The 12757-nt window shown below is 40.0% G+C and overlaps 1 protein-coding gene across 1 annotated transcript in view; it reads right to left on the bottom strand.

Moving 5' to 3' along the window:
- Positions 1–847: 847 nt before the first annotated feature.
- Positions 848–12757, bottom strand: part of LOC126484424 (eukaryotic translation initiation factor 3 subunit H) — a 35603-nt gene continuing 23693 nt past the window's right edge. The window contains exons 5-6 of the mRNA XM_050107938.1: positions 2833–2968; positions 848–1129 (exon numbers count right to left, since the gene is read on the bottom strand). Coding sequence (XP_049963895.1) covers positions 902–1129; positions 2833–2968 — 364 coding nt within the window. The 3' untranslated portion in view covers positions 848–901. The remainder of the gene's footprint in view (positions 1130–2832; positions 2969–12757) is intronic.

Consider the following 12757-nt stretch of genomic DNA (forward strand, 5'->3'; position numbering starts at 1 on the left):
CAGGACTGGAACAACTGAGTCACATTCTCCACCATAGTTTCGACTACTACTCGTCCCACAGCGGTATTCCAGTGCCCACCAAACCTAAGCAATATCCTCGTCCACACCTACCCCACCCTTGCTACCAACCCCCTGCCTTGTAGATCGTAACACTGTAATAAACCTAGATGGAAGACCTGTATCATGCATCATCTTGCTGCCGTCACCACCACCACCACCTTCCCATAACCTCCTTAGCCTCAACCTTCATTGGTCCCTGTTGTTTATTCACCTATCCCTTCCCTACCCACTCTAGCACAACACAGCCTGCTGCTCTACGAAGCACCCACAGTCTTGTTCCCCTCTTCTACTTCTCTCCTTGTCCCCCCCCCCCCCCCCCCCCCCCACCTGTATCTAACATCCCAACTGCAGCTATATGCCCTAACAAGTCCCCATCACAACTCTGTATACTTCAACAAGCAGCACATTACTGTTCCCCACCCCAGCTTCATCCTCATCTCATTACCCAGGTTGATATTCCTGTAATCCGCACTTGCTTACAGTATGGTCTCAGTGGCCAGAGACAGTGGCCTGGTGTGTGTGTGTGTGTGTGTGTGTGTGTGTGTGTGTGTGTGTGTGTGTGTGTGTGTGTGTGTGTACACCTTAGAAGAAAGCCTTTTGGCTGAAAGCGCACCAGTCTCTCTGTTGTGCCTATCTGACTCCATCATCCCTATAAGGTGGGCAGCAGTTTATCCTTTTCCTAATATTATCACATAATATGATTTAGTGTCATGCCAACATTTTATTAATAAGTATATAATCAATAGAGCTTAAAGTTAAAGACAAAGGGATTACTGAAAAAAGTAAAAATATCACACACATTTATTTCAAGATACAATTCAGACAATAACTGACACACAACTTAATGGTTTTTGCTTTCCTTTGCACTCTGGAGTGCTTGAGTGATATACAATTTTGCAAGAGCCTGTGAGCAAAACTGAGATATGTGTTGACTATAAGTATTTATTTGGCCAGATACTATCATAGGATTGAGACGCTGCGGCACAGGAATTGGCCTGAACAGTTTATTGATGTCTTCTTCAGGAAGAGGTGGCTCATTTTTACCTTGTCTGTTGGCATTTTCTTGTGCCTAAAGAGAAATGAAAGTAATAAACATTACTTCATATTCAGTGAGACCAGTAGACTGTAGTTAAACTTATGAATAAAAATATTCTATAAAACAGATGTAATGATAATAATAATAATTATTATTATTATTCATCCAGTGGAGAATGATATTTTATGATATATAACAAACAAACAAAAATAGGAAACACTTTTCAGCTCCTTCTAATGATAAATCTCAACATATTCAAAAAATTTATACAAAGGCCAACATAACAAAAGGGCATGGATATGTTCCTTTAGAGTGTCCTTAACACGGTTTGTAAGCAAGTCCATGAATTATTAACAGTGGCTGCATGGAACCACAACAAACAGTTACTGACCAACTGTACCCCCTGTAATGTACAATATGTAACACAAGCAAATAAAAGTGAACATTATAGAAGACTTGGTACTCCATTCTTTGGAGATGGCTTGAATATTTTGCTGAATTATGAGGAGTTGTCTGGAGGAGGAACATTACCTCAAGCATTAAAACCTCCCAGGCATAGTAGTTGCCATTCTGGCAAATATTTGTGTACATTCTATAATCTAATTAAGGGGTGCCAAAAAACCGTGATTATTTTTTAAAAACTATGTATTTCCAAATTATTTACAAAACAACTTTATCCCCTTCAAAATACTCTCCATTACAACTAATACATTTGTCCCTCTAGTACTTCCACTGTTCAAAACATTTTTGTAGTCATCTTCAGAAATGGCTGACAGCTCCTTCCTTGTTTTTTCTTGCCTCCTTCAATTTTGTCAATTCAGTGTCCTTTCATGCCCCTTTTCATATGTGCAGATAAGAAAAAGTCACATGGAGCCAGGTCAGATTAGTAAGGTGTGTGTGGGGCAGAAGAATCATGCCACTTTTAGACAAAACTGTGTAACAGTGATGGCTGTGTGTGGGCAGGTGTGGTGTCGTGGTGAAAGAACCAGTCTCCTGCCTGCCAGAAATCAAGGTCCAAGATAACCCACTAATCTCTGACAGTTGATCAACTGCGTGTCAACAGTCTGTGAGCACAATCTCTTGATTTTTTTCAATATTTTCATTGATTTGGGCAGTTGATGGATGTCCAGAACAAGGTTCGTCACCAATCGAAATGTCGCTGTTTTTAAATCGAGCAAATTACTCATACACTTGAGTTTTTGCCATAGTGTCATCTTGGTAAGCTGTTTTCAACAATAAAACAGTTTCAGCAGCATTTTTACTGAGTAGAAAACACAATTTTGAGGCTACACATTGTTCACTTAAGCTTGCCATCATAAAAACTGAAACAAGAACGACACAACACTAGCAAAAACAATCACTGCAGATGAACAGAACAAGCCATGTTGACAACACTGGTGAACTGGCTATGAGTTGCACTACACAAGCCTAGCAGCAGAAATGCCTACTACATAAGCTCCACCCACGGTAATGTTATTCCAGTTTTTTTTGGGTACCCCCTTGTAAAATGACTGCCTCCACTCATCCTCAAATCAGGTGGGTCCCTCTCATCCTGGGGTCATTCTCTTTAATGTTCCACAATCTATCCTTACCTCCTCCCCATGCAGAGAACTATTAATACTGAAGGCTAGGATAATGTCATGTATCAGCAATACTAACATTGTGTTTCCTGAATCAAGCACAGATGTCTTTTACATCAGCATACTTCATACGAATAATGTGTAAACTTTACTTACCCTCTTTTGTAGATATCTGTTTTTATCCTGAATCTGCCTATTAACCTGTTGTTGGTAGCGATTGAACTTAATGGCCTCTTGATTCAATTCATCAACTCTGTCCATGAGGCAACGCAACTGGTTTTCCAAAACAGACCTAAATGAACACAAAACCACACTTTCAGCAAACAATTACTATGTAATTTATATGATATAATATCAAATGGCACAGTATTGTTCTGGTGCAGTAGCAGAGTTTTATTGAGCTTAACATATCTTACATTAGTCTTTAGTTTTGCACTGAATCTAAAGGAAACACATGTGTAACTGAAATGATGCAGTTTAAGCTCTGCACAGCAGTTTGATTAGTGGATGTGGAGCAATGACACAAATGAACACGAGTTTCTGAGTGGTGTCGCATCTAAATCTAAAATTATTTGAATTAATTTTAGATTGAGATGCAACATCACTCAGGAATTCTTGTTTGGTTGCATGAATCCTTCCCATAAAAAAATCATGCAGCATGGTAGTTTTAAGCTGTCAGTGTTACTTCCTGATTGACCTGAAGAAATAATTTTTACTTAATCCACACTTGGTCATGAAAAGCTGTTACTAGCAGCTATGACTGAATAATTCACAATTTGTGTGTGCTGAGACAATGCTCCTGATTACCCAAGAGAGCGCCATCATCATTTAACCATACGGTAAAGCTGCATCCCCTCAGGAAAAATTACAGCTATAGTTTCCCTTGCTTTCAGCCGTCCGCAGTACCAGCACAGCAAGGCCGTTTTGGTTAGTGTTACAAGGCCAGATCAGTCAATCATCCATCTTCTCCTTGTCCATCCAACATATTGGGCATCAAATGGAAACAACAACTTAGCAGAACACCCACAAGAACACCATTAATCAATCATGCCAAGATAACCAGAAAGATCAGATCTTTTACCACTTACAGTCTTTTCAAGGAATTTCTTGGCTATTGTGATTTCTTCCATCTGTTTCAGATCTAACCCTGCGGAGATTTTCCAGTACAATTTGTTCCTTTCATTCCTTATCTTATCCTTTATTGTTCATGTCTCAGCACAGATTTTGATTATTCTCTCTGTAAGAGCACAAATCTTAAAATGGGAATAGAGTAGGCCCTGGAAATAGTCTTACCTTACGTAGTATTTGGTTATCCTAAAGGAGGCATCTTAATTGTAAAACTGGACACCTTTGTGTGTATGGCTTGTAACGTCACCGATTTAAGTTTTTACAAACTATCACACTGTCCAGATATGGGAAATGTTGTACTTCTCCTAGGGTCTTCCATTCAGCTGTAACTCAAGGCTGTCCTCCTCTGCCTACCTTCGTAGCTACAGTCTTTGGTTCACTGATAGACCAAACTACTCAAAAGTGAATGTACCGTATACTCAGTTTTCTTGGACTTCATTTGTCTCTCTCCAGATAACACCACCATCAGCAAAAACCATTGCTTTCAATTCAGTTCCATACTATTTCTTTATCCATTTCATGATGTTACTCATCACAATGATGAAGAGCTGTGGAGACAAGGCAGTATCCTGTTGGACTCCACACTTGGTCTCAAATCACTCCTTCACTATTTCCTACTCTAACGCTGCTGATCCATATTTTGTAGTGCATCTTCAGTTTCTTGGTCTATTTCTGTTATCTAGGAATATCCAGATCTTGGTACACCATCACAGGCTTTTCCATGTTTAGGATAACTAGTGTGATGCTTTTATTACTTTCCAGATTTTTTAAAAGTGTTCTAGTTGCATCAATCTGATCAACTGTACCCCCATTTTTCCTAAACCTATGTACTGTTTGTTCTTCGAGGAAACATTCAATTACACTTGGATGTCTGTTTTCTATGATGATCTCCAAAATATTTAAACCATATGAAAGCAATGCTATCTCTGTAATTTTGAAGTAGTTTACTATTACCTTTCTTGAATGATTGTATAATTACACCTCTGCTCCAATAGTCAGTGATCTTGTTTTCCCTCCAAATTGCATTCAACAACCTGTACAGCCAATGGATACCATATGTTCCTGCCACCTTGATCAGGTACACACGTAATTCATCAGCTCTGCTAAATTTTCCTTTGCTCATTTTTCTCAGAGCTTCCTCTAGTTCCAAACGTACTTGGTGGTTTTCTCCACCCCTTCTGTTCTCTTAATACCCAACCTGAATTTCATTATCATTCAGGATGTTGTCCACGCCTCCATTCGAGAGTTGGTTGAAGTAATCCCCCATTACTGCTGAATATGTCATGTTTCTGACTACACTCCCATCTCTATCTTCAATTACTTTCATGATGTCCTCGTCTCACCACCCATAATCCTTTATTACTTTGTAGAGAAATTTCTTATTACCACTGCAGTCTTCTGTGAGTTACTGGTAAATCCGTCCTATCAATTTTTTTCTTATCAGCTAAAGTTCAAACAGTTTTCATTACATGCATTCTTGGGTTACTATTTTGATAAGTTCTTGATTCTTAAGAGTATCCTCTACCCAATGGTTTCTCTAGTCTACTTCTTGCTCCACCATGGGGTTTCTTGCTCTCTCACTTCTGTGTAGCCTTCCCACATATCTCTGTTGTTTCTCTAACTTTTTCTATTCTTCTTCACTACTTCTTGTTGCAGAAGTACGTAATTAATCTCTTATCAGTTGTGCAGTTACATTTGCAGATGATATGTTTAGTTTGCAGATAATTGAAAATGCAAATAATTGGGAATTCAAGAGAATTTTTAGAAGGGGTTGCTTGTAAATTTTCATGGACATTAACAAACAGTTTATAGCAAAGTCATGGCCATTCAATTTAAAAAGCACATTGTAAGTGTGTTAACCTGTAAGAAAACGGCTACAACTCTAGAAGAGATGACAGTGTTAAATTCCTGGGATTACAACTTTATCAGAAGTTCAGTTGTGAGGTACACACAACAGGACTGCTGAAGGATCTATACAGGTTATTTGCAATACTTAAATTATAAGATGAAGGTTATATTAAAATAAAAGAGCTGCAGTGCTCGGGAACCTCTTCAAGAAAGGTAGAAGTATTCATGGTTACAAAAGAATGCAACACACATTATTCAAGGTGTTAACCCAATAAGAGACTCTTCTGTAGCTAATTGGTTAGTGTTGCTGTCTTCAGTGCAGAACACCCCAGATTTTATTCCCAGTACCTCCTCAGATTTTTTTCTGAAGTAGGGAGGTCTGAAACGAGATCCTCTTAGATTTTTAAGGCTAAATGAGGAGCTGCTGGAATAAAGAAGAAGAAGCACCACCACCACCACCATTCATTTACTGACAAAGGCTGAAGTGACTGTCAACATGCTAATTAGATGTACCACAATCATAGAGTGCTCCCTTACTGCCTCAGAGACAACATTCAGCCAGTTAGAACAGGCTTAAGGCCTAAAATTTGAGTAGTGTTTGTGTTTAATTCAAGAATGTCTGCAGAAATCAGATCAAAGAGCTGAGTGTACCATTTATAAATGTGTTTATTCCTTACAGAAATTTACACTACTGGACAGTAGGCCTTCTCACACATGCACATGCACACACACACACACACACACACACACACACACACACACACACACACACACACACACACACACACACAGATACGAGTTGTGTTTGCGTGCGTGCGTGTGTGTGTGTGTGTGTGTGTGTGTGTGTGTGTGTGTGTTGTTTTTTGTGACAGTTTTTTTTTATGTCTGCGACTCAACATCTTCACTATATGGTGAATAGCAATTTAGCCTATTCATAATATTGTCATTATTCCATCCTGGACTTTCATTTCTTTGATTTTACACAAATTTACTGTATGTAATGTACCCAATCACCCTGTCAATGAAATCAGTACTAAGAACACGAATGCTATACGAGAATGTGTCTGGGTAGCTTTGCCAGTAAGAGTTGTTGTTGTTGTGGTCTTCAGTCCTGAGACTGGTTTGATGCCGCTCTCCATGCTACCCTATCCTGTGCAAGCTTCTTCATCTCCCAGTACTTAATGCAACCTACATCCTTCTGAATCTGCTTAGTGTATTCATCTCTTGGTCTCCCTCTAGGATTTTTACCATCCACGCAGCCCTCCAATGCTAAATTTGTGATCCCTTGGTGCCTCAGAACATGTCCTACCAACCGATCCCTTCTTTTTGTCAAGTTGTGCCACAAACTCTTCTTTTCCCCAATTCTATTCAATACTTCATCATTAGTTATGTGATCTACCCATCTAATCTTCAGCATTCTTCTGTAGCACCACATTTCGAAAGCTTCTATTCTCTTCTTACTCTGCCAGTAAGAGTAGCATCCTGCAAAAGGCAAGGTTCGAGGTGGAGGTCCTGGACCAGTACACAGATTTAATCTACAAGGTAGTTTCAAGAATGATATACATAAATATACAAGGTAACTTCATTCCAAAAAGAAGTGTTTTAAGAAAAAAAATACATTTTGGTAACTTTCCAGTGACAAAATGCAAAACTGGAAAGCCATAAGGATTTATTTTTGGGTAGCTACTTCTTTTGTATATTTCACTCCAGCTCACAAAGGTGGTATCATTACCAGTTTTGATTCAAGTCAACTTATTACCAGTACTTGTTAACAATTCAAAACTGGTTATGACACCATTTGTGTTGCCCGAGACTGAAATAAGTACATTGAAAATAAAAAGTCTTGGCATTCCATTTATGAATTTCTAGCTGGACACTTTACACAGGACAGTGGTCAGCAATATGTTAAACTGCCAAAATATGTAAAATGGTGGACCCACTGGCAGAACTGCGTCTGATACATGTCACTAAGACAGTCAAATAACATAAAATATGAACAAAAGCAGTACTGAAATTGCAGACATTTGTAACATAAAATAGCTCCCAACAAAAAATAATGTTGTAGGACATACTACAGAATGGGCATGGCAGGTCTAACTACACACGTGCAGTGTGTGCAGGCCGTTGGTGGGCCAAGGCTCAGTGTGTCTCTGCTTTGCATGGTCCTTCTTGCAATTAGCAGAACAGCACAACGTTTCATTTATTACTGCCTCGTGGCCTTTTTTGGTTAGCACAACTCTCTTCAGTTCAGCAGACTTGTCACGTCAGTGTTGTTTACTGTTCACTATATGATCGTGGTATGGAGGACACTCACAGATTCAGCGGTTGTTTGAAGAAGAGGAAGGGAAAAAAAGGGGGGGGGGGGCATTCTAGCCATCTATCATCACAGGTCCTTAAGAATTAATGAGGATGACAGAAGAGGGGGATAATTCTAAATATACAGTACATCGTAGGATACGCAATGGGTACTGCCAATTTGCTATGAAACGACATTACAATACCACACAGAAAAAAATAGTTGGCAATGTAAACACCAGAAGTTACAACATTCAGCAGATGGGATTCATCATTATCTACATCAATTAGCACTCTGTGCTAAATTTGCAGGTCTGGAGCACGTGAAGAAACTGGTGGTACGAATAGTACAATTTCTGACGTTGCGCGCATCAGTTTTCAGTGGAAACGAATGAAGAGTAGGGAGACTCCATACATTACTGAAAAATACACTGGTTAAGTCAAGAGACAGGCCTGGAATGATTTTTCAATTTCAAACTCGCTATCGTTGAATTTATGGAGGAAAAAGGATGAATGAAAATTAGAACATCCGGAATGGATTGCAGACCTCACATTTTAAGGGGATTTGTCTGCACATTGCCCACACTACAACACTGCAAGGAGAGAAACAACTTACTTCTGATTTTTTGGGGTGCATTTACAGAGAAAATTGCGTTGAAGGGACACATTCCGACAAACAATACAGTTTCCTAAGCCCATTGGCATTAAAGAAAACAAGAGGTCTGAAGAATTCATTGTGGTCTTTAAAGAATTACAATGACAGTTTCCTACATGTTTTGAGGACACTGGCAATCTTACAGCTGTTTTTGAGACCGTTTGCCATTTCAGTTAAAAGCGCTCCTGTGCATGTGCAGCTGTAATTGACTGATCTGCAGGATAATTCCTGTTTTATAGACATTAACGTTAACACTGTCCAGGACATCTATATTGCTCTCCTCATGTAGAGTTTCTACACCTCCACAATGAGGTTGCAAAAATGTTATGATATTTCTATCAACATACATGTATGAAAGATGTTTTCTCAACTATCAAACTAAGTCATGATTATGTGGCAACCAGAATGTGAAAGTCTGTAGAATGGTCTGCCTCTGTCTATATGCCGACTGTGCCAGACAAAAATTACACAACTTCAGTGCATCAAAAATGAATAAATAATACTGAAGAAGTTTTATTTTGATCTATATTGTTGAGAAATGTGAAATATAAAACCAAGTCTTATGCAGTGCTTCTGCATTAATATTTAAATGTGGCATGTTTGCAGACCCCCCCCCCCCCCCCCAATGCTCAGACAGTGTGGCATAGTGGTGGGGGAAACATGCCAGCAAGGCTAAGCTCTACAGCAATCATGCCAGGGTTCGGCCCACTGGCTTAATTCATTCTTACCCAACCCTGATACAGAACCAAAGGTACAATGCAAAGTAATGTGCACTGCACAAGAATTCTTACCACTCACAAAATATATCCAATGTTTAGTTGTCAGGCAAACTTTTCATTAGATCATATTTGTTGACTTTGCTTGTTCACATTCAAATCACTACCTTCACCTTCTAGCCTCATCAAAAACTGTGGCTACACACAAATGACTGACATCAGAACCTTTGTACCAAAGTAGTTAAACACCATCTATGATAGAGCCCCTCTCTCTCCATATTTAAACATTTGTTGGTGGCACAAATGCATATTGCAAATAAACAATGTGTGCTAGTTGTTGGAGATACTACCACTGCCTCTAGACCAGGGTTTCCCAAACTGAGTTATGCTGAACACTGCTGTTCCACGAAAGTGAATAAATACTCTGCAAAAAATTATTAATAACTTGACATTTTGACAACATTATTGTTTTAACCTTTTATGATTTCTGTGTTGTTAGTTATGATTTAAAACTGAAGAAATCACTAATTAAACATTATTTTATCACTTTTTAAAGAACTTTCAAAATAAAAAGCCGTTCCATTTAGGTACCAGAATTCTCAAAGTGCTCTGTGACATGAATGGTTTGTGAACACTTGCTCTAGACCAATGGTTTAAAACCTTTATACAATCATGAGTAAAATCAGACAACACACACACACACACACACACACACACACACACACACACACACACACCTGTGGCCATATCAAGACTAATTATTGATTATCAATTATTGAAAGCAGTTGCCTGGTTGAAGTGGATAGATAGATGGATAGAGATAGAGATAGAGATAGAGAGAGAGAGAGAGAGAGAGAGAGAGAGTAGAAAAGGACACAAAGAGGGAACAGTAGGAAAGAGACACGTCTTTCGAAATTTTGATAACACCTGCTTTCCACTGTAGATGTGGGGTCCACGGGCAGCACCGCTGTACGGAAGAGACTTTTTGACATGGAATGGATGACAGCTGTCAAAGTGCAGGTATCATTGGTGTTTGGTGCACTCCATACGAACAGACCTATTTCTGGAGCCATCTAGGAAGTGAAGTAAGATATCTAAGAACGTGGCTCAACGAGCTGAGAATGACCAGGTGAAGTCGACTCTGGAGTAGGTGTTGGGGTTGTGGAGGAAAGAGCAAAGGTTGTCCTTGTTCTGAGCCCAGATCTTGAAAATGTTGTGAATGATCTGAACCAGATATTGAGTTTTGTGTGTTGACTGGATAGGAAATATTTCTCCAGATGGTCCATAAATAAGTTGGCATAGATGGTGCCATGCAAATACCCAAGGCAGTACCATGGATTTGTTTATAAATTGGATCTTTGAAAGGGAAATAACTGTGGGTTAGGATTTGGTTGGCTAGGAGGATTAGGAAGGAGGTAGTGGGTTACCATCAGGAGCACATTTGGAAAGGTAGTGAGTGTTCTATGGGTGCAAGGTAAGGGGCATATGGAGGATGATGTTGCACAATGATGCCGAATCCAGAGTGACCAACAAGGAGTCTGTGGTAACGTGACAGGAACTGTGGAGAGGCACTGAATGACATGAGCAGTGTCAAATGTAGGATGGAAGGTTATGGACAATAGTTTGGATGTGTCACTCAACAAAGGCTGATGTTTGTTCTGTGGGAGCCTTGTGCCCAGCAAAAATGAGACAATGAGTAGGGAGTTTAGGGAGTAGATGAAAGTTAGGTGTGTGGGGAGTTGCTGGGGTGAGTGGAGAGATCGATTCAGGTGTCATTATTTTGGGATGGACGTAGGTCCTTGAGGAGCTGCTTGATGTCAAGTTCATAAGGTTTGCTCGTGGAGGTCTCAGAAAGTTGGTGGAGACCCACAGCCACATAGTCACTATGATTCATTACCACTGCAATGGAGCATTGCCTGTGGGACGGACAGTAAGGTCTTCATCGGTTTTCAGGTAAAGGATTGATCGTATCATCCTTCCCACAGACAAAGGTTTCACCAGTGTACAAGAATCTTAGTGGCTTTATGGCTGAGGGTCTCTGCCAACTTGCCAACACCTCTGCATACAAACCCTACAACCATGATCCCATCCCAGAAGTCCAATAGGACCTCCAGCAGCTGTTCAACACCTTAGATCCATCCCAACACCTGAATCCATGTCCCTCCTCACAACAGCAACTCTGTACACTCCTAATTTTCAGCTACTCCCCAAACTCTAGAAACTCAAAACCCCAAATCTCCCTACTGGTCATCCCTGTGTTGCTGGGTACAACACTCTCACAGAACGATCATCTGCCTTTGTCGATCGACACCTACAAACTGTTGTCCACAATCTCCCATCCTTCATTCAAGACACTGTTCAGTTCCTACAAAGCTTCTTCACAGATCCTATCCCGTTACTACCAGACTCCTTGTCGATCACTGTGGATGCGGCATTATTTTAAAACTACATTCTCCATGCCCATTGCTAGACCTATGTGAAATTAGCATATTAATTTTGAAAATTTAGTATTTTGAAATTTGAATATAGCATTTATTTAGTATTCAAACAATGGAAAATCCAGTTTTACAATTTATTTAGAATTTATATTTTTTGGTGGGTGTGTGAATTTAAATGACCCTAAACAATATATACATGCAAAATTCTTATCTTAAAGTTCGATTTTTTTTCTTTTCCCTATTCAGTTTTACACTACTGGTCATTTAAATTGCTACACCATGAAGATGATGTGCTACAGAAGCAAGATTTAACCTACAGGAAGAAGATTCTGTGATATGCAAATGATTAGCTTTTCAGAGCATTCACACAAGATTGGTGCTGGTGGCGACACTTACAACGTGCTGACATGAGGAAAGTTTCCAACCAATTTCTTATACACAAACAGCAGTTGAGCAGCGTTGCCTGGTGAAACATTGTTGTGATGCCTCATGTAAGGAGGAGAAATGCATACCATCATGTTTCCGGCTTTGATAAATGTCAGATTGTAGCCTATCGCGATTGCAGTTTATCGTATCGCAACATTGCTGCTCGCGTTGGTCGAGATCCAATGACTGTTAGCAGAATATGGAATTGGTGGATTCAGGAGGGTAATACGGAACGCCGTGCTGGATCCCAATGGCCTCGTAGCACTACAGTCGAGATGACGGACACCTTATCCGCATGGCTGTAATGGATCATGCACCCACGTCTCGATCCCTGAGTCAACAGATGGGTATGTTTGCAAGACAACAACCATCTGCACGAACAGTTCGACGACGTTTGGAGCAGCATGCATTATCAGCACGGAGACCATGGCTGCGGTTACCCTTGACGCTGCATCACAGACAGGAGCGTCTGCGATGGTGTACTCAATGACGAACCTGGGTGCACAAATGGCAAAACGTCATTTTTTCAGATGAATCCAGGTTCCGTTTACAGCATCATGATGGTCGCATCCGCG

This window comes from Schistocerca serialis, chromosome 6 (genome assembly GCF_023864345.2).
Source record: "Schistocerca serialis cubense isolate TAMUIC-IGC-003099 chromosome 6, iqSchSeri2.2, whole genome shotgun sequence".
NCBI lineage: Eukaryota > Metazoa > Arthropoda > Insecta > Orthoptera > Acrididae > Schistocerca > Schistocerca serialis.